Source organism: Melitaea cinxia, chromosome 4, assembly GCF_905220565.1.
Source record: "Melitaea cinxia chromosome 4, ilMelCinx1.1, whole genome shotgun sequence".
In the NCBI taxonomy this organism is placed as follows: Eukaryota; Metazoa; Arthropoda; class Insecta; order Lepidoptera; family Nymphalidae; genus Melitaea; species Melitaea cinxia.
In genome coordinates, this window is record NC_059397.1 from 14,622,080 (window position 1) to 14,646,741 (window position 24,662).

Consider the following 24,662-nt stretch of genomic DNA (forward strand, 5'->3'; position numbering starts at 1 on the left):
TGCTAAACTTTATCTTTGTCCAAGCTGGATGGATAGACCATCCAGCGGTTTTTGAGTTCTCGTGATGAGTGAGTCACTGACCTTTCTCTTTTATATATATAGATTACGATGCATTATTTGGACACCTCCTCACCATCTATAGAGCATATATTTTAAATTTCAAGTCTCTTACTTCAAAAACATAAGACTTTTATTCAAACTTCCGACCCCCGTTTTATCCCCTTAAGGGTCGATTTTCGTAAAATTAGTTCTTAGCGGATGTTAACACCCCATAAGGAACCTACCTGCCAAATTTCAAGTTTATAGCTGTTATAGTTTCGGAGGTTTCGTGATGAGTGAGTCAACCTACCATCCACCGTCTTAACTCCAAAAGAGAGTTGATTTCTATAGATACATTATTTGGTCACCTTTCTACCATCTATAGAGCATACATTTTAAATTTAAAGTCTCTTACTTCAAAAAAATAGAACTTTCATATAAACTTCCAACCCCCGATTTAGCCCTTTAAGGATCGAGTTTCGTAAAATCCGTTCTTAGCGGATGCTTACGTCTTATAAGGAACCTACTTGCCAAATTTCAAGTTTGTAGGTGTTATAGTTTCGGAGATTTCGTGATGAGTGAGTGACCTTTCGCTTTTATATATATTATAGATTATAGATAGTTTACAATACAAAATATTTGTATAATTCATTTCATCTATTTTATGAATTAAGAACAGAAATACACATAATATCGTTAACACAGCTCACATTTAGAGCTCCCTATTTGAATGTATTGTGGTTTCTGTCTAGAGACATAATATAAACAACCGTACAACGCGTATAAATACTAGCCACAAACGCCGACAGAATCCTGCCGCAAGGGCAGTGTATGTATTGAATTGTAAAATTTACTGGGACTTATAGAGAATAACAAAAAATGTAATTATAAAAAATTAAAGCTCTTCTAAATTTCATTATATTTTTAATTTTTGTATTGTGTAATTAAATATGATTTTCATCTTCTTTACAAACAAAATCGTCAGGTCATTGACTCATTAAGAAATTTCAAAAACCGCCGGATGCATAAAGATGAAATTTGCCAGAAAGGTAGTTTATAGTTAGTAGACGTCTGCTAAGAACGGATTTTTTCGTAGGGCTGGATTAAAGGGGTCTAAGGACTCTTGCAAGTTTGTATGAAAGTCCTTTAATTTTTATGCTACAAGCTTGGAATTTGGCAGTAGGATAGTCAATAAATAGTAAAAATCTACAAAGAACTGATTTTTACAGGAACGTATTTAAAAGCTTTAAAGAAAACCTATACATAAACTGTAGCAAAACTGAAAACCTTTTTAATGTTGTGTGTTACTTCATAGTTCAAGAATTTTCACTTTTTTACATGTAAATATAATTAAGTAATGTTACATTATTCCAGATATACTGTATTTTTTTATAATTATAACTTTCCGCCGCAGTTTCACCCGCGTTGTCTGCTCGGTTTTAACTATTCCGTTTTCTCTCATTAAAATATAGCTTACGACACTCAGTGATAACGTGGCGTTCTACTGAAGAAAATTAAAATCAGTCTAGGTTCTGGTTGTACAATAATGTTCGTTTATAAGTATAGTATTTTTTATGCGTATGTTTATATATATAACGTTGTCTGAAAAAGATCGCTCTTCCAGCGATAAGACCGCCTTTGTACAGTCTGGTTACTCAATTCGACCATATTTTTTTTTTACCAGGAATAACTCCATCGTTTATGAACCGATTTTGATAATTCTTTTTTTGTTGGAAAGGAGATACCCCTGGTGTGATGCCATGATAAGGAAACCAGGATTTGATGATGGAATCTCGGAGAAATCGAGGGAAACTCTCGAAAATCCGCATAACTTTTTACTGGGTGTACCTACCGATTTTGATGTTTTTTAATTTAATCGAAAGTTGATGTTTATCATTTGGTCACATTTAAATTTCATCGAGATCTGATTACAGTTTTTGGAGTAATCTTTGATAACGCGTAGTTACTTGACTATTTTTTCGTCGATCTACGTTGTATTACTTGTCGATGTAATTGAAGTCGGTTTTTCTTAATTTGCCTGCAAACACAATTATTTATAATATGTTATTGTGTTGATTGTTGTTGTGTACAACAAAGAGTATTATTATTATTTCTAATATGACCATTTATTATTATTAAGACCTAAGTATACCGGTCATACTATATAGGACACTCGTTTATTAACCTTTCAATGTCATTGTTCGAAATTCTAATAAATTGTTAATATGAAACGACCTCACTATATATGATCAAAAATTCTCCCGACCTTCAAACAATGCTTATATCGCGAACAAAATAATTACCTTTTATACGTGTGTTGGAAATGTCATCATTTATAAGGATAAGATAATAATTTACTGGGACAGACAAAGGTAGAATATTGCTGTAAAAGTAATGATGGAAATACACTTTAAAACATTTTAAATGCATAAAACATAATATTTTTTTTACAAAAACAAGATTGGTCAAGGTACTAGTCTAACTGCCTTGCTAGCGACCGTGGGTTCAATTTTTGCTTTGACAGATATTTTTATACAATAAAAAGATGTCTGTCGTTGTAAGATCGTGTTATTGTATTCTATTTGCGAACTATCGCCGCCGATACAGGATTTACATACTTCTGAGTACCAAGGTGTTGTGTCAAGGTTAATTTAAATTTCTATGCCAAAGATATTGGGATTATTATATAAGTAGTATATACTCATGAATATTTTAATCGTCATGAAAAAATGTAGTACGGACTACTCGCCTATTGCACTACTCTCCTTTCTTTTGAATCCTCAGATTTAAAGGTCATCAGTATCCGTGAAGGAATATTAGCGTTGACTTACAATTGATATTGATAGCATTTGAACATCCGAAAATTCACGTTGCTGTCTTGCAATATTTCCGGAAGTAGTGCCATTTTTCTATAATCCCAAAAAATTAATAATATTAATAAAGTACAAAAACAGTCGATTTTTATTTACACTATCGTAAAATGAATTAACTTCTAGCAATATGCCTATTGCTAGCAATATGCCTATTAAGCTAGCGATGCGAAGAATTATCCAAATATTGCCGCCAAATTGTTTTCAAGAAATTATTAACCTCCTTACGGTGAACTGTCGGTGAATTAATATACAAGTTGGTACCCATAGTAACACGACATTGTTCTTGATGCTAGCTTAATAGCAAACTTTTTTTATATATATAATATAACATGGCAAAACTTTAATGTACACCAAAACAGAAATAATACATATCAGATTGATTTTAACAAAGTATCATAATGTACAAAGGGTAATTATTATACATGTGTGTTTATGTTGTCGGTCGGGCGATAACTCCGTTACAAAAAAAAGGTAAGTACCACAAAAACTGATTACATAATGATGGACATTATAACCTTTACTCTAATTTATAATGGCTATATAATGCTAAATTTTCATTAGCTAATGAGTGATCAACTTTTACGGACGTAATAGTGAGGGGTGTAACCTTATTAATTCAAGTACAAAATAAAACAGATGGTTCGTACACAGATAATAAAAAAGTTTTATGGTAGAATTTGTCGTTTGAATTATACTGCTATATTCCTTAATGTAAAGATAACAGACACATTTTTATCGCTTCTTCATTTTAAATACCATTGAATTTTTTTTCAAGTACAAGCTTTATTTATAAAAAATTTATAACTTGTACTGATTATTTTGCAAACATTTCTGAATGCATTTTTGTCCTTATAGTTACAAATTAAACGAAATTAGAAGTCATATTATATAATTATAAAATGTTCAAAAAGATAGTATATACAAATATTCTAACTTCATATTGCCATTTAACATACAGTAAAATTAGTTTTTTAATAACAAAAGAATATGAGCAACAAAGTGATTTCGTTTTATCATAACCAAAGGTATATTAAAATTGTATTTAGTAAACGTTAACAATAAAGCTAACTTTAATTCCTGAATCATACATGAATATTAGATATCAAATAAGCCTAAATAATTAAAGTGGAAAATACAATTCTTATATCGTCTATAGTCGAGATTGCTTTCAGAATAATGAATTCATTATATTTAATGAGTTCTGCGGGAAAACGCGATAGTATGTCGACGGATACGTAATAAGTTTTTACGGCTTTAAAGATTATTCCAATTTCAACTCCGCTGTTCCGATGGGATTGACTCTTAGCAAATACATTTCGCCAGATTCATGCATTTCCTCATCAAACTTTAACATTTTTGGATAAAAATCACGAATAAAGCAATATAAAATACTGTACTGTGTATAAAATACTGTACTGTAAGTTCCTCAGCATTTAAATGTCTCTTTACCGTAAAGTGCCTTTTTTACCAATCAAAGAGAAAGATTGGAACTGAGAAACATATTTTGTACCAAATTTTCTTACAATATTTTTTTACCATTTAAATACTTTAAGGTGTTTTAAAGAAATTTATCACCAAAAAAATCATCTGGAGTACAGTAGCTATGCATAGAACTACAATCTGCATTCCAAATCAATTAAAAACAATAATTCTTGTAAGATTTTAATTCATTAAATGATTAAAAAGTGCTTTTGAAGCCTATTTGAATATAGTTAATTATTACTGTATTTAAGCGATAAAATCCGGAAAAGTTGTTTCATTATAATCAGTGAAATTTGCGTAAACAATAGAAAACAATATAGGTACGTGCTTTTTATTTGGGCGGTTTTATTACACATTAATTCGCGCAAATTACAAAAAAGGAGAAAACACGAGACACGGTGAAATCCGAGGGTCCAACTTAATTCTATGCAAAAATCTTTCTACCGACATACGCAAGAAACCCACAGTCTTAAAGCAAGAATATTCATTTTCCGAAATTATTGTTTTCATAAGCATGAAATTAAAATTTTTATTATTATTTTTTCTGAGACAAATTTTTATTCGATATAGTTGAAGATTATGAGGATGAGTACATTTGACATTTGTATCCAACTTTACAATTGATTTTTTTTTCTAGAATAAATGTCCATGCGATACAAATATACAACCTTTTTAAAAATTTAGTAATACTTATCATTTTACAAACAAGAAATGTTATTTGTCACTCTTTCCTCTGTAGATATTTTGTAACAACTTTATCAATTGACATTATGATATAAAGATGAAAAATTCAAATTTAACAGTAAATATTAAACATACTTGCACAACTAAACGAAGCAACTGCAAAATGAAACCAAGTGTAAATAAAGCGAGATAACCAATGTGTAAAGAATTCCTTGACGCTTGAACGAACATCGCCAATGCTTTCCTTTACGGTTGCTTTATTTTTTTCATATGATTTCTGCATCGTGGTCGTATTTTTTTTTTTTTTTTTATCTGTAGAAACTTTAAGTCATACAGATAATATAAAGATACTTCTAAATTGCTTGTGTTAAAATATCGTAACTTGTTTCTTTGTTCAAAATAAATTTTGAGGCTACAAACAAATAGCGTGATACGAACATTCGTTAAAATAAAACATTACATCATCCTACAAAGCTGTTTTCTCTGTGACCTTATTTGAAATTTCTGTAAAACGAAGCAAAGAAAAAGTTATTTAAATTTTACACCTACATACGAGATTATAAAAACTACGGACTTTCTTTATTTAAAATTCAATATGTTTTTGAATGCAAATATAAACTACGCTTTTTTGGGATAACTGACCTTAAAATTGATACATTTTTATTTACGAATATGTACGATGCCGATACACATATTATACGCCAACCTCAGTATAGCAGCGTGGTGAATTAAGCATGGAGAAAATCCTTCCCTATATGGAGAAAACGGCCTGTGCCCAGTAGTGGCGTGCTATATCCTGGCTGAATCGTAAATACGAAACTACTTCGTTTTGTACAACAACCTTTAAACATCCCACAATTGGCCGTCGACGGCGAAGCTTTGTCTAGAGTAGATAGAATACGTGATATAGGTATAATCTTTGATTCGGCGTTAACGTTCAATCACCACATTAAATTAATGTGTCAAAAAGCGTACAAAGCACTTGGGTTCATTATAAGACAATCGGCAAGATTTTTTAAAAAAGATAACACTTGCTGAATTACTGGCATTTATGTTTACGATTATTGCTTCAGTTATGTATTAAAATATTGTATAAAATTGTAAACAACGAAACCATTGACTTTCAATATCACTATATATGTAAAGTATATTTTTAACATTCATTGTGATGTCAAATGGTTTCTAGAATGTAGCATAATTTTTTGTACTAATGATAGGTATTTTTGTTTCAGCAATTCGACGCGATGTGCAAAGCGGAAATATCATTTTTAATACCGAGAATACTTCTGAACGTAAGTATTACATTTAAGTCGAATCCTCATTATAAAGTAAGATACTTTTTCTTTTCTCTGTTAAAATATATACGAACTTCAGCGATTTCATTTGCATACTTACTATTCACGAGTATCGTCATTAAATATTTGAATGTTAAAATTAAGCCAGTTTTATTTTTTTTTTAAAGGCTTTGTAAAATGTAAAAGAGGAAACGCTTATTGACACAGAACAGGAAATCCTTACAACCCTTGTTACAAAAAAGAGGTCAAGGGTATTTGGAGTCACGGTTGGCTCAGGGCTGCGCAATTATTACAGAAAAACGACAAAAATTCTTTCTTATACTATTCAATAAATTTGACTAGCAATTTAAAGCTGTCGATAATTGTCGAGAACTTCGACTTGTTTTACCCTCCCTATTAACCTCCCATTAACTGGATATTAACAACAAAACCGACAGTAGAACAATAGTTCTACAAGTATAAGACAATAATTATTTTCTTGTATTTTACTTGATCTTAAAGACGAATTCAAAAAATATCGTGTTATAAAATTTACCTTTAATTAAAACTTTAGTTACAAACATGCTCTATATTTCTAAATATTTTGAATAAATCCTTTTAAGAAGTTGTTTTTAAATCATTGTACAACAATGTTACTATACGAGTACTAACTTACTTATACGAACTTTTCTTAAAAACATTCAAATCGTAAAAAAACATAAAATTACTGCTCAGGTAATAAATACTTTAAAGAAGACAGACTTAACAAGATTAAGTAATCCCTAAATTATTTCTTACAACAAAATTCAAAAGAGAATCTTTCCTTTGTCTAATTGATAATTTATAGCTTATCATATCTTTAGGTATTATTGGTATATAAAAATAATAATAATAAATAAACGTTTCACACTGAACGGCCCCCGCAAGGATTTAGGTGTTGGGGATCCGAAAATATACACAAAACTCGAGCACAAACGCCCAGACAGTGGTCAACATCTGTATGACCAATACAAATGTATACCATGTCCGGGGATCGAACCCGCATCGCAAGCGCGACAGCCGCAATACAGCGCTGTGATCGTTACGCTAACGTGAATACAATAGGCTAATATATAAAATAATATTGAAGGGAATAAAATTGAAGTTATTTATTTATTTACCTGATAAATTAAAATCGTTTGTAAATGTTTGTCTATGTGTATGTACATCTATCTGTCTTTGAAAGGGATAAAATAAGATAAACGAAATCACATCAGGATCACGCCGTCATAAAGAATAATGAATACCCAGATAGATCCCACGCGAACATAGTCGCAGGTACAACTAGTGTGATACAAAACGGTATTTCGCAACACATCAAAGGACCACTGTATCATTTAATTTTGATGTCTTGGCTAAAATCGTCTAATTCCGACTTAGCTTGGAATTTAATAGTAACTAAACTATTAGTGAAGTTGGAAGTTACCTTGTTTGGTCCTCCAGGATTTGTGAGTTTGATTCTCGCCTATACTTTACCTACTATTTTAGTATGTATTTTTAAATGTACATTTATAACAATATATATATATACATATTTGCTGCTGCCTGCGACGTCGTCTGCGTACACGCTATACAACACCAAAAATACATACGGTTATATCTTTTAAAATAACATTCATTTACCCGTTTCTTCTTTACATTTCATATCTACAGAAAAATCTCATAGATGGCGCTGCTTTAAAATTATCTTGTCTACTTATATTCATTTAATTGTGTTTATCGGCTTAGTTACTTTTATTGCGTGATTTTTATAGTGTGAAGCTAGCTTATATAGCATGGTTATTAACATAATAACAACAACATTCAAATATTCGTCGTTAGATTACACGTTGTTACAGAATGCGTTGAGGAAATAAAGGTTCACTGCTCGCTCCCGGTAGGAGATAGCAAGATAATATAAGATAGCAAGATGATATATAGCCTATATGTTGACCCGACTTCTTAATAATATTCATGCCAAATTTGAAGTAAATCCATGCGGTACTTATAGAGTTTATCCCGGACATACATACAGACAAACAGATAAACAGACAAAAATTCTAAAAACTATATTTTTGGCTTCGGTATCGATTGTAGATCACACCCCAAGTATTCTTTTAAAAAAATATTCAATTTACAGTTTTGACTTTCCTACCATTTTATTATATGTATATATATATATATATATATATATATATATATATATATATATATATATATATGGTACCTACATAATATATATAATATATATCATGCGACTTTCACCTTCGCGATCTTAGGAACAGATGGTCATCTGACATCATGTTAAACATATTTATTTATTACTAGCTATGCCCGCGACTTTGTCCGCGTGGAATCTAACAAAAAAGTTCAGTTTCAGTTCGCAGAGTTATAAAATAAATTTCTAAAATAAAAGTAGCCTAAGCTACTCCTTATTACATCAGCCAGTGAAAGTCCCGTCAAAATCGGTCCAGCCGTTTCAGAGGTTAGCCAGAACAAACAGACAGACAAAAATTCTAAAAAAATGTTTTTTTGGTATATGTACCGTGTATAAATATATATGCCTTTAGTAAAAAGCGGCTATTTTAATTACAAACAGACACTTCAATTTATTTGTATAGATTTTCGAAAAGGACAATACAGTTAGTTCTTTGTAAGATGATAATCGTGTAAATGCTGTAGCAATTTCATTCTTGCTCTCATCGAAGTTTGTGTTTTTTATACCAAGGCAAAAAAATCCTAATCCCGCATTAATTTAACTTAAGAATTCTATTTATAAAGATTTATTATCAAAGTTTTCAAAGAAACATATTAATTTACCAGCCGTGTTAATAAAAGCGAAGGAAAGTCATAAATCATTATTATTAAAGTCTTTCCATTACCAGCTTATATTCATAAATCGTTCATTCTAAAAGCCAAACCATACTAACCACTTTACCAATATTTTGTTTCTAATATTATGCTTACGTAAGTTTTCTTCCGCCTATTAAGCCGTTCATACGTGTGTCCCTCAGTTCAACTGTGGTAAGCCTATCTTTGGTACCATATATATTCATTACAACAACCGCTCTGGTGTAGTGGTGGTATTCGATTCCCACTCGGGACGGATATTTGTTTTTGTACAAATATTTCTTTCCGGCTTTGATGTCTGCCCTTGTCAGTCCCCACCTTGCCTCTGAGAACACATTAAGCCATTGGTACCGGTTGTTATCATAGACACCTAATAGTGATCATTACTTATAGTGTGAAATATTATATTCGCCAAATCGCAGTGGAGCAGCGTAGTAGAATAAATCTTCCAATCTAACCCTTCTCCTTTATCGAGTAAGAGGCAATGCCCAGCAGTGGAATAGTACAGCCTGAATCGTGGTTCGATCAGGTTCGATATTCATGACTAATATATAATACTAGTAATTTGCTTTGTATTGTATACACATATATACATATGTATATATATATAAACATTGTGATGGTTATGGTTACGGCATGTACTGATACCGGCTATTTTAAATTTATTTATCTATATTTTTTGGAGACGTTCTGATAATTTGTGAACTAAATGGAGCAGGAAAACAGGAAGAGCGCTGTAGAAAATTTTGTCCACAGACTTTAAAAGATAGTGTTAAAGAACTGATACTATAGTTAAGGATCTAAATGTAAACTATAATTGACGAATGATATAAACCAAAGTATTCCTATAGATAGCTTTTTGTAGATGTGCAAACAGAACTAGGTAGGTAAAGGTCTCATATGTATTAAAACGAATCAACCATGATGTATTAATATCCCTGGTGATTTAACAGCAACACGGAAAGTAACTTAATAGAGAAGTTCTAAATATTGACTGATTGATCCAACTTAGCGGGAGTGATGTCCATAAGTTGTTGTTTGGGGAATTCATACTAACCTTTCATATGAAAACTAGTTGATTTCCTTTGTTCCACCCGCCTTGAATTTCAATACTTTTGACGTTCGTTACGAAAAAACCCACACCTAAAATAATCAACAGTTATCCTCAGTCATTAAAATCATATCTTTTCATCTAATCTATAGTTTAATGCAATTAATATAAATAAATAAAAAATCACCGGCTTTGGATTACAAACGACGTGGTCACGGCTTTGGTTCTATAGTCATTTTAACATTAAAAAGAACGTTGTAAAAATTTTATTTAACACTTGAATTATATCAATTTATACCTTATTACAGTGTTCTTAATGATTCACTACCTGCAACATCCATAATCTAATAGATATTCCATTTTTTCAGTGTCTATGCATATGGTGCGTACTACGATTGTACCACTTGTTAAGAGCCGGAGTCACTTGGAAGGGGTCAGTGGCCATTGAGCTGTGACTAATGCGACATCCAGACGTCCAAGGAGACTCACCCAACCGTCACCCGCCCTGTGAAACTAACCTCCTCCTCGGCGGGGCGGAAAGTGACACTGACGCCAGTTTGCACTCACTATGACATGACTGTTTAAAACGACTCAGTGTTAAATTATTTTTGTGTGCTACTTACTATTGTATTTTATGTTTGTATTTAGCTCAGTTATATTAAGAATAGTATGCTAAAAATTTCTGACACTCCTGTTGCTTTGAGGGATGGCAGAAGCTATTCATACTAGAAAACACACAAATTCTATCACCAGTCAAAAGCAGAGGATTGGATTACGAAATTCAATTTCTGACATAATTGTTCCTACATTTTAGAAATTGCTGACAAATAATTATCACTATTTGCGGTTAGATTATTTCACCCTATTTAACTATGTAAAGATTATGTATGATGTTGATGAATGAAATTACATTGTACAAAAACCATTGTTATAGCGTAAGATTTATGTTATGTTATTGAAAATTATTATATCAATAAAGTATTTATTTATTTATTTAATATTCATGTATAAATTATTATTTATTTGAAACGTATATTTTGCTTAGACAAATAATTTAATACAATGTTCATTTGAACTTCAAATTTTTATTGTATCATAATTTTATGTAAATATACTTAATGTATAAAATTTAGATGACTTCTTGTAGTAGAATGCTGAAATAAAACATCAAAAGGACGTTAAGTGAGATGCGAGTACGTTATTTATAATAAAGGCCGTATTTATAATTATGTAAATATAAATTAGACGAAATATTTGTGTACATAATTAACAATTAGAATATGATATCGTGACATGACAATGTTATTATATGAAAATTTATTTTACCTTTGTGTATTATGAAGACATATTTTATTATATTGTATGATACTTTCTACTGATGAAGTTTCTTTGAAATAAAGGATATTCTACTATTGTTCCTTATATCTACAAATGTGAATTAAAGAAATATCACGGTCAAATATCCGATTTTAATCATAATAAAGTATTATTGAATGTTGATGAGTTTTGTTTTTATTTTCCGCTACTTTTTTCTTTGAATAATTAATCAGTTCTTAGCAGGTATTTATGTTTTTCTAATGAGTAAGAGTAATGAGTATTTATTTTTTTATAGAACCACTCCAATTAGTATAGAAAATGAATATTGGGGAAAAACATTATTGATGCCGTCCTACTTTATTATTTTTAATGTTGTAATACAAATTAAATGTAATTTTTTTAAACACTACTTTTACCTTCGAGGCTAAAAAAATGAAATACATTTTTATTTCACCTAATCAAAATCTCTCAAAATTATATAATTATGTTCCCTCTCATCCAGCAAATAGCATTGTCATAATATTGTCGGTCGACTCGTTCGATAGATTTATTGACTTGGATATTCCAAGATCTGAAATAAAAGCTTAATATTCTACTCAAAATTCCCAAGATAGATGCTAAATTATTCTGATCCAAAATTTAATAACGTTTTGGCATTGGCAGGATAATAAATCGCCAAAGGCAGTAATATTTTAAATTAAAATAGCTTATTCAGTTTACAATATTTCATATAATTAGTGTATTTTACTTTGATTTATCAGAAAACTGGATAATTCCTCCTTTGGATAAAAATATTTTAATCATCCGATATTTCAGCACTATTGTAAGTACCGTCACAGATTACTTAATAGTTACTACGGTGCCCTGTTCACAGGTTGACAATGCAAATGCAAAAAAGCGCTGTCAGCCAACTATGTCATCTGGTCATTAATTATGATGTTAATGTATTAACATTTTGTAGCATATATAATTGAAAACTTGGATTTGATATATTTAGAACTCGCAAATGATTCTCAAAGCGATTAAAACATTTTAATACGTGTGAATTTATTTTACCCGTTTTGATGAAAAAAATAAATTGTAGCCATCCCTATAACCGCACACGAACTTGGTAACATACTCTGCACGCACACAAGGCGGCTGTGATATGTTAAATTGATCATTCGTAAAAATATGCTTGTCATCAAAAAACGGATATCATAAAACTCCTCGTAATCTGAATAATTTATAACTCTTATTAATTTTTGTTATTAATTTTTTTTTGTAAGTACAATAAGTAAGGGTTCTTAAAATATACGCCCTAAACCCGTAATCAGATTTCAAATTAAAAAATGTCCTTCTCATATATGTCATTTCAAGCAACACTGCCCTTTGTACCCAGTCTTTGAACCAACAACGCTGATAACAATTTCGTAGGGCACTTCATCAATAGGCAGCTGACCGGGACCACAAAAGAGATAATTTCCGTTACCCAATATATCCTCTCTTTAATCTAAAAATTAATCATCCTCAGATAAATAGGTACATTTGTTGTCAATTTCCTTTACGATATTGACGTCTAATAATATAACAAAAGGTCGAATGCTGTACCACAATAGCAGGAAATCAGCAGGAATACCTACAACCATTTAAATAAACAATGTGGTCGGTCGCCGCGCACTAAGCTGCAACATGTATTCCAATAAAATACTATTGGTTAAGTATACTTTTTATATATCTTAATACTAGTGTTCGCACAGTGGCTGATATTCGACCATAATTAATTTAGATTATAAGTTTGAACATTATTAAGGATCTGCTGTTAAAGACTATCACTTATCACTTCAGCCTATTGCAGTCCACTGCTGGACATAGGCATCCACAATCTCGCGCCGAAAATGGCGTGAACTCATGTGTGTTGCTTGGCAGGCGAGTTGGTGACTGCAGGACTGGATTTGCCGCACCAAAGTCGCTGCTGCCCGCTTTCAGTCTGTGTATTTCAAAGCCAGCTGTTGGATGGTTATCCCGCCATTAGTTGGTTATTTAAGTTTCAAGGTGGTAGTGGAACTGTGTTATACCTTAGTCGCCTCTTACGAAACCCAGGAGAAGAGAGTGGGTGGCTACATTCTTTGCTGCCGTAGCCACAGATGCAAGTGATTACTATACCTTATAGACGCCTGCAACACCAGAAGCATTGCAAGCGCATTGCCGACCCTACCACCGGAGCTCTGGTCACCTTACTTACCTCACGAAAACAACGCTTGAAAGCAGTATTATTTATCTGTGATCTTCTTCGTCGTAAGATCTGTGAGGTACTTCCCCGAACGCTCGTGGACTTGAATTTTGCGGAAAGTTAAAATAAAAGATTCGATAATGTTACTGTGTTTAATACTAAAAAACTGTTTTAAAATTATAAATTTACATTCACTATCACTAGCAACCGTACCTCAAAAACGCCTGACAAAATATAATGGCAATGAATATGACTGAAGTTGTACCTGACGCTTCAACAAATTTATAAATATTTATTTACTACTAGCTGACGGACAGACTTCGTTCTGTTAATTAATTTCTTTTTTAATTTTATTTATTTATTAATTTATTTATTTATTTTCGTTGTATTAAACCTGCCGTGGGCCTTAAGGAACACAAAAAATAAATTAGCCGAATTGGTCGAGCCATTCTCGAGTCGCTTAGCTACATTCATTTTTATTTATATAGGAAATAAATCGTGATGTATTAAAGATGTATTAAGACCTGTTATATTTCTGGTCAGTACAATTTAAAATTCAATATTTATCAACAATTTATAAATAAATAAAAAACAACGAACGTTCAGCACATTCGTCTTTTTTTTTCTTCAGCTCTCGTCACACATTCACCAGCTTACTCCCCAAGACAAGCGTGCGTAAAGAAATTTTACTTCAAAAAGAATTAATTTACCTTTTACCGTTTGTATAGAACTAATAGAGTGATACAAGAATGAAACTATAAGCATGGTGTCCATAACCTTACCTAAAATAGAGTATCATTATACTCGTACTTCATTTTCAATCTTTGCAGAAGTAAGTTCGAAAATTCCACAGTTAAAAGCCGTAGCTAGTCGTTAGGATCAAAAGCTTCAAAGGCTGGACGTAGACTAGTGGTATTAAGGAATCTCAAGCTCCTTTGTCGTTAACAATTGGGACTGTAAATCCTCCTGTCTCGGATCACACGATTCGTTGATGTATTTTGAATTTGGCGACTGTAAATCCTATTGTAACAGACGTGTAATTCCTCTTGGCATACTTGATGTTAGTGATCAAAATCATGTGTATATGTACACAGTTCAATTTATGTTGTCACTTTTTGTTATCGACCTTGCAACACGTATTGTGTAGTCCGTAGTAAATAATATCCTACTTTAGTACCTAATGGTTGCTTGTGACAGATCAGTCCCGTAATTTCAAATCTACAGCACTCAAATGAAAGAAACAACCAAACTAAATATTCTTTCATTTAATATTAGTACAGGTATAAGAGCACCTTTATATTAATAGTTAAAAAAAATGATTGTATTAAACTAAATAATAATTAATTTAATTTTTTATGATAATTTGAATTCCAGGTACTGCGCAAAACTTTACTTATCAGTATCTTTACTACGGTAGACTTTTTTTTTAATACAGTATTATTCTTATAGCTTAGAAGCTAGTTAATGAATTCATTTTATCTTTAAATGCAATCGCTTAAGGCACTTTATTACAAAACCTTTTAAAAATCTTCATGGAATATTATATTTTAAAATATTTTAAAGCAATTGAAAATTATTACTTTTTTCGTTCACTTTTATGCAAGTACTTTTTTTGCTTCAAAAGAATTTAATAGAATGCTTATGACACCAGAAGCGGGCCTTAGCTTATTTCACATTTTTAAAATGTTTTTTTTTTGTGTTGTGTTGTAAAATATTTCTATTACGTTATTATCTTGTTTACTAGACACCTTCATTGTGGAATCTAATTTGAAAGCGATATAGTCTTTAGATAAAATTTTAGCTTGTTTACATTCATTGAATATTCGTTAAATAAATAAAATTTTTATTAAAAAAAATTATAGACTGCAAATAGTTATGTAACTATTGCTTGTGTAAATATCAGATTTAAATCAAATTGTAACAATACTAAAAATGCAATCATGAATTTATTTTATTAATTAAACAAAATACAGAGGTCAAAACAATCTCAGAAACACCTCAATTCTTCAACATCATCATAATATTAAAATTATTATTACACGAGAATAATTTTAATATGCGAAAGATTTTCAGGTTTTCTTGGGGTCGTAAATAAAAATCGAAATATATGTAATCGCTGACAAAATCATCAATTCAGATAACTTCTACCTCTTTATGAACGTGGCTTTCCAACTAGCTAAGGCTTCCTGTTAGTTCAGCATAAGATTTTCTTTTCTGTGTGATGTAACAATGAACGGCACTCGCAATTCAAGCACAGTCTCGGATGATGTGAAGCCAAGAGTATTTTCTACGAAAAAGCACCTATTTTTCGGCGACTTTTCTTATCATGATGGGTTCGAGAAGTCTGTATTTATTAACCAACTTCAAAAAAAGGAGGTTACTCAATTCGACCGTATATATATATATTTTTTATGTATGTTCGGGGATAACTCCGTCGTTTATGAACCGATTTGGATAATTCTTTTTTTTTTTTTTTTTTGAAAAGGAGATATCCCTAGTTTGGTACCACAATGTCCAAAGTTGATTGTCCACATTTGTTACACTCTTTTAACCTCCATGTTCCCAAACGTGCCCCTAGAAGACCAATTACCTCTCTATGCCCCCCTCTTAGAAGAACTGTTCTAGGGTCTAGTTCCCTTGTGCCACGAATCTCTAAATTTATAAACAGCTGTAGTGGTTTGGTTGACCTTCACGCTGATTCCATCTATTCCTATCGTAAAAATGTGTTAAAATATATGTACAGTATTTGACAATTTTTTTGTAATTTTATTATATTCTGGTACCATCAGCGGACAACTTTTCTTTTTCTAGTTTTGAATATTTTTAGATAACTAAGTTTAATGATCATCGAGGTCTGATTACAACTTTTAAAGTAATCTTTGATAATACGTATTTACTTGACTATTTTTTCGTCTACCTACGTTCTATTACTTGTCGATAACACAACTATTATATTTCAATTCATGAACGAGACAAGTACAGCTTGTACTGAAATATAAAATAAATCAAATAAAATTCACTTATCATTTGAAAAGAAAAAATTAAAAGCACGTCTCACCTCTTTTCGATCGCTCTTTCAACGTTAAACAGCTTAAGAACAAACTGATAACATCAAAAGTTGTATAGAAAGTCTTAAATATTTTTTTTTAATTATATACTTTATTGTACACCACAACTACATTTTACACATTTAAACATATTTTAAGACGGTTACAGACTGGGAAATACAATAGGCTGTATGTAGTACGGTATGGCTATTTACTATTTTTTTCTAGAAAACCTAAAATATTTTTACTTGATTTTATTAAAAAATTACACAAATGTTTTAATTTAATAGAAGTGCTTTACTTCTAGCGCAAATCGCCAATAGATAGTAAGCTATCGATTGCCACGCAACCCGCAACCCGCGGAGTAGTAAGTAGAGCCACTACAATCTGCGCCAACGTTCTAATAAGAGAGAGGGCTTGAACTTGTGATAATATGTGTTTTTTTTTGGTTGTTGTCTAATATTTTAGTATAATTTAGTTTTATCATATTACAATCAAACAAATCAAAATCAGAAATTACTTTATTTAAATAGGCCAAATTAAAACCACAAAATCTACAGACCTTTATATAACTCACAAGCCAGTGTGTACTTAAAGTGTCACTTGTATTTTAAGCTTTGCTTAAAATGATCAAAATTAACAAAAATATGTGTATCAATAATGAAAAGTAACAAAGTACAATATTTCGTATATGCAATCCGAACGATTATATGAATATAACCAGTTTTTTCTATCTACTTCGTTTTTTTTTTTTACTGCATCAAAGTCAAAAATTAATTCGATAAGGCAAAAAGGTTTTTTACTAAAAATTTTAAAGAAAATGACTGCTGGAAAATAATATAAATAAATTTTAAAAGAATAGAATTACTTATTTTACAGACCGTATTCTAAAATACAGACTATTAAGAATTAAAATCCCCCTGTCTCTTTTTGTATTTATGGCAGTGACGTAATTACTGGGATACAGTAAAAAGAGTTTATTACTCTCACCAGCGGTACTTAAGCTATAGAGAGAACAAATAGTGATTTAAATTAATTACCATTCATAAGTCTACTTATACAAGTTAATTTATTGGACAAATATAGTAAGTTCACTATTTTATTTATTTATTTATTATTTGGCACAGTTATACGATACAAATCATGAATTTTGTTATAAGCATAAATTACAAAAGAAAATTTGCATATCTATAACAAATATGCACAACATGCAAATAAACATTTATTAATTAATTTAATCATATTTTTATACGATTCTGGTGGCAAAAAAGTCTACACCTTATTGTAAGTGGTTATCGTATCCTATGGACGGCTGCAACAGATAAAGTGGCGAAAGCACGTCGCTAACCCTCCCCAGGTGCTCTGACTACCGCACTTGTAATTGAGAACAGTATGATTTCGCTGTGATCTGCTGTAAGGTTTAAGTACTTCCCTCGTCGAGCTGCACCAGATTTATGAACTCCTGTATTTACTTCTGTATCTTAACCTTAATCACAAAATATAAATTTTATTCTACATTAGACATAATAACGACACGTTGGCGCACTGATCTCGGCAACTAGATGATGCGTCAGCTGTCGCGGATTAGATCATCGCCCATGACAAATATACAAATGTAGTAAATAACCATACAAATGTTTCTTGCGGTCTGGACATTTGTATTTGTGTTGAGTATATTTCAAGATCCTTGACACATAATTAACGTACAACTAGAAACCGGTAAGTTTGAAAAGTTTGCTTATCATCTTAATGCCTACGTTGCATAAATATAGAGCTTAGTACCTACTAAAAGGATTAACTACCAAACAACTTTAGAACGAGAGGTCGTTTGAAGGTACAAAAGAAGTAAGTAATGAAATTTGGATATCGATAAACCACACTGATGAACTGGTCTCTCTAAGTTTATCTTCTTTGTAAGTCGGCTCACACTCCCCTTACAGCACCACACCGTATTATCACGATAGCCTAAATATCGTCAAATTTCATCAAAAACACTCTTACTAATACATTATACCGAAAATACATATGTCCGTTTAATTTTTAGTATCCTTTTCCTATTTTATATGAAACCGAACTAATGTATACCGCTACACATATATTCCACTAACGGCCAAAAGCCTTCTATCTGGTCTGGTATAAGTGAAGCTGGGCGTTACAATTTGCTTAACAATGCCAACGACCGTTTTGACATGTTTATGGTAATAACAAAGATCGGTAGCTCTGCGTACTCTCCAATATACGCACGGGCCCATTTAGTACAAACATTCAGACAAGACATATGTAAATATCTACACAAATACTAATATTTACTTTGAGCGGAAATTAAACCCTCTGTCATTGGGTTTAAAGAAAACTAAAACGGTTGGTAAAGAACTGTTTAATATCTTAATGTGAAAACTTTCCTATAAAGAAACTATTGTCGTCTACGCGTGGGTCTTCTTTGTAATTAATTACTTGGCTCAGAAAATCGTATACTTTGTCTTTGTTTAACGGTTTTGTCGACAGGATTTTTTATCATAAAAGTAAAATTATTATTTATCTAAAAACCACGACTTTATATAAAATTCACCTTTTGATCCAAAAGAAAAAAAAGTATAGAAAACTTAACATCAAAAATGCGTTTTAATCTTCTAAAACACAAAAGTATAACTCCGGAAAAAGTCGCACATAAAAATGAATCTTATTTCCATTACCGTTTTGAATACACTAATAAAGTCGAGCTGAGGCAGCAGACTTCATATTCATATTTCTCTGCACACCGAAAGTTGCTCGTGTCCGTTCCCACATCAAAGGGCCTCGGGACGCTTGTGTTTGAGTATGTACACTACCTACTATGTATACAAAACCTCTCGACGGCGACGGTGCAATTGGATATTTCGAGATTGTCTTGGATTTATTTTTCATGTAGCATGCTATATATTCTTATCAAATAAAACAAAGTATACAGTATTTTACAGCCTTTTCATTTAGCACTATTTCAATAGTGCCATTTAACCTGAAGAATATATTTTACAGCTACCAATCAATGAGAAACTAGCTCGTTACATTATAGATTCTACTAAAAAAAAATAAGAAACTCAACAACAACAGAGTGTATAAATTTTCCATTATATTAAATTTATATAATTATTATAAAACTATTCATTCATTATTTATTTCTGACTAATTGGATTATTTATTAACACATTAAAAATGCAAGAGCCTGTTAAAAGTTTCAATATCGCAAATAGGGCCGTTAAAGCTTTCGATTCGAGATCTCAATTAAATTTACGACTATGGAATAATTTATTACAACACTAGCTGTGTCTCGCGGTTAAGCCCACCCTAAGACCGAAACCATTAAAATTTGAGGATAAAAATTAGCAATCCATCCATAATTATTAAACAATAAAACGTATTAAAACAAGATCTGTAGCAGTTGTATTTTTAGCGGTTTTAAAACTTCGTATACGTTTATTTAAAGAGGATTATTTCTCATAAGAAAATACAAGTTATTACAAAATACAAGTTAATTACAATTTTTCTCCGATGAAGTTTGCTAAACATTATAATTGCATATACAATTTCATGACGTATTGTGTAAAATATGATAGTATAACTTTCTTTTGAAAATTGGTACATTATGACATTATTTTATTACTGTAGACAATTTATTATAGATCTGTACTCTTTACACAAATTTTTTTAACCATAAATAGTACTTGAATTTTTATTTATTTCTAAAATGAGATTACATTCTTATGTAGTTGTTTGTTAGAGTTAATTGAATTTGTCAAGATTTTTATTTTTATTTTATTAGAATGCACGTTTAAAAAATGTGTCTAATATTAAATAATTTTGTTTATTTCACACTGATTCGTGGGCGTTAGGTAAGGGTAATGGAACAGTACTTTTATAATTTTGTTTTGTGTTCTTCTAGTTCTACTAGAGAAGGGGTCTACCTAATGTTATCATAAAATGAGTACCTATGTATTAAACATTTAAGGTTGGATTAAGTTTGTATTGGATTTGGTCTCATGTTATAGCGTTCTCAAATATTTTGCATAAGATTTGAGGCTGTCAAAGCCAATTTTAACTAGTGCCAAAGTTAGAAGGATATATCAAGTTGTGTACGAAACAGACAAGTTTTGAGGGACCTTGGTAATTACTTTACCTTGCTAATCATAACTATAAGATATAGCAATTTAAGTAAAAAGAAATCATAACACCACATTTATCAATGTTGGTATAAAACATATATACCCTAAAGTAGCCTATCTAATATTACGATTATTCTATGAAATCATTTAAGCTCTCTGAAACACTGTTCGCTTTCGGAAATCGAACCCGCTATCGCCGATTTGTAGGCGCCAACACAGCACGCGTACTATACTAGAACGAAGCAGAGCAGAGCGTCAACCGTATACGGTCGTATACCGGATCTGAAATTGTTAAGCATGAAAGACAATTTTTTTATTATTTTTTTGTTAACAAGTTTTTATTTATATGTGATACATCAATCATCATTAAAAAATGAAACTGGCGTTTTGAACGCTATTGTACGTCACATGAGATTCCTGAAACAGCTCTCTCCGAATAACGTTTGTATTTGTTTCACTCTTATTTTCAGTTTCTGTTAAGCTTATATGATCCTATCAAAACAGTGAAAATACTTCGAAATAAGTAATATATTATTCTCATCCTCTGTACTTTTATAGGAAGCCATTATCATTATCATTTCAGCCTAATACAGTCCACTGCTGGACATAGGTCTCCACAAGTTGGCACCAAAAATGGCGTGAACTCATGTGTTTTGCTCACAGTCACCACGCTGGGCAGGCGGGTTGGTGGCCGCAGGGCTAGCTTTGTCGCACCGAAGACGCTCCTGCCCGTCTTCGGCCTGTGTATTTCAAAGCCAAGAAATTGAAATTTTGCACACTTATAGTTTATATAGAGAAGGAGTGCAAAATGCTAACATTTTCTTTTTAAATTATGCATGAAAATTACATTACACACATTACTACGTATTTGACACACTCACACTCACGCACTGGGCGATCACTAGTAACATATTAATTCAGATATTTAAACTCAATCCCAGTATATAGCTAGTATAAAAAACTAATAAAAAATAAGCAATATTTTCATTTATTGCGTGCAATATCTTGAACAAAATTTATGTGAAATTTTTCTTCGCTTCGCGTTGGGATTTTTTAAACCGTTTTCATATAACGTAGCCAGCTTCAATATTAAGTTTTCACGACCATTCCGTTTACTTTATGAAAATTATCTTTTTGTAACATTGCGGTCGGTCGAAGCTTATTTAAATTAAGATTCTGTAATGATAGCATAAACTTAATAACATTTCGGTTGCGGGTTCGATCCCCGCACATGACAAAAAATTGTATTGGCCATACAGATGCTTGCCGTGATCTGGGTGTTTGTGCAGTCCTTGTGGGTCTCCCCACTGTACCTCGGAGAGCTCGTTAAGCCGTCGGTCCTGGATGTTATCATAAATACCCGATAGCGTGTTACGAAACGGTCTACGCCGGGATTTGCTGACCGGAGTTTGCTTCGAAACATTCCCACGTCTCGCATCGGTAGCCGGAGGTTGTTACGAAACTTTCCCACCATGGCATCGCACCTGAGCATCGCACCTGGGCACCGTGTGAAACGCCCCAACACGAAGAACCCAAAACAACCCGATGCTCCGACTGAGCGATCTTTAATTTTAAGTCACTCTTGTTTCTCACATCGAACAATTGTCACGTGTAAATAACTAATTATAATTTAGTAGTAATAAATTTAATTTTAAGTAAAACTTTGCTTTTTTTTTGCAATCTTCGGCTGTCGCTTTTATAATTAGCGTTCGTTAGTCATATTAGGGAATATATTCGCCAAACCGCATTGGAGTAGCGTGGTGGGTTAAGCTCTGATCCTTCTTCTACATGGGGAAAGAGGCTTATACTTAGCAGTGGGTTATTACAGGCTGAAACGTAATGATAACATTAAACATTGTTTACTTCATTAAGTACAACAAACATTCTTTATATTTACTTACTATATATATGCTGTGTGGTTACGGTATTAACAATATAGCCACCCCTTCTCTTCCCGTGGGTGTCGTCAGAGGCGAATAAGGGATAACACAGTTCCACTACCACCTTGGAACTTAAAAAGCCGACCGGTGGCGGGATAACTATCCAACTGCTGGCTTTGAAATACGCAGGCCAAAGACGGGCAGTAGCGTCTTCGGTGCAACAAAGTCAGCCCTGCGGTTACCAACCCACCTGCCCAGCATGGTAACTATAGGCAACACATAGTGAGTTTACGCCATTTTTGGCGCAAACTTGTGGAGGCCTATGTCCAGCAGTGGACTGTGATAGGCTGAAGTGTGAAGTGAGGAAGCATAAGACAACATTTGAATAATTATAAACTTGACTTTTTAGCACATATGCTTATATATATAAGTCTTAACTTCAGTACTTCTTCCTTACCTGTAAGCAAAATTTATATCTAAGTACTTCACACAATACCCAAAATGATAAGTGACAATTTAATAGGTATAAGAAAAGTTGGTAGATAATTTTAGAACGATTTCTTGTTATCTTTGCCTTTTATGATTTTCCCTTCTCAAGAAAGTTAGTTTCCATCGAAGCGGACAGTTTTATTCGATTATATGATTTATAACATTGAATAAAATTTTGCACAACGGTAATATTATCTGACTAGCACGATAAATTTGAACAATTTGTTTATTTAGGTGCATTAAAATGTCATGTTCATATTAAATGAATTCTGTACGTGTTAGAAATATCGTATATACAATATATTGTTTATTATTATATATATCTTGAAACAGTTACCATAACTATTTAAAGAAACTAAATTGTCTAATCGATGCGAGTAAAATCACGAGCCCTGTCTTAATATCAAATAATCCAAAACATATTAAGAAAAATGAATCAACAATTTGTACAATGTATTCATTCGAAATAACCATTAAAGCTTCAGATATTAAATTTACGTTTTTTTTACGTTCAATAACAGAACCAACAGGAAAAAAATTACGAGTACTTTATCTCCAATACCTTATTTATTTTAATGAGTTGCCCTTTAAAGTGTATTTCAATACTAAAAAATGATATTTTTTAATAGTGGAATATGGCAAAAGAATAGATTTCAGTGTAGTTATAACATTTTGTAGTATGTACCTATATTTTCGCTTAAGACAGTATTTTGTTTCGGAGTGTTTGTACCTAAGTAAAAAGAATTTTAAGATACATAATTACTTTAAATATTTACGAATTAACGCTACAAAGATGGATTTGTTTCTTTCTAACCGACTTCAAAAAAGGAGGAGGCTACTCAATTCGACCGTATACATATTTTTTTAATGTATGTTCGGATACAACTTCGTCGTTTATGAACCGATTTTGATAATTCTTTTTTGTTGAAAAGGAAATATCTTAAGTATGGTACCATGATAAGGAAACCAGTATCTGATGATGGCATCCCAGAGAAATCGACGGAAACCCTCGAAAATCCGCATAACTTTTTACTGGGTGTACCGATTTTGATGATTAATCGAAAGCCGATATTTATCATGTTGTCACATTTAAATTATAAACTCTGAAGCTTAAAACATAATATAAATATATCTGTAATCTTTATAAAGTAGCATATACATAAACATTTTCCGACTCATACTAGTAAATCATTTGCCCGCATCTTAAGAAGGGCTCTCGTCGCTCGTACGCTCGACGTACTTTAACGACCTCTAGCGTATCCTTCTCTATGTCAAAATAGAGGAACGTTATCGTCATTACATTTTGT

At 31.8% G+C, this 24,662-nt stretch overlaps 1 protein-coding gene across 1 annotated transcript in view; it reads left to right on the forward strand.

The window, feature by feature from the left end:
• The window catches only part of LOC123669937, a 60,243-nt gene extending 49,517 nt beyond the window's left edge, over positions 1 to 10,726 (forward strand). The window contains exons 5-6 of the mRNA XM_045603450.1: positions 6,311 to 6,370; positions 10,640 to 10,726. Coding sequence (XP_045459406.1) covers positions 6,311 to 6,370; positions 10,640 to 10,726 — 147 coding nt within the window. The remainder of the gene's footprint in view (positions 1 to 6,310; positions 6,371 to 10,639) is intronic.
• The last annotated feature ends 13,936 nt before the right edge of the window (positions 10,727 to 24,662 follow it).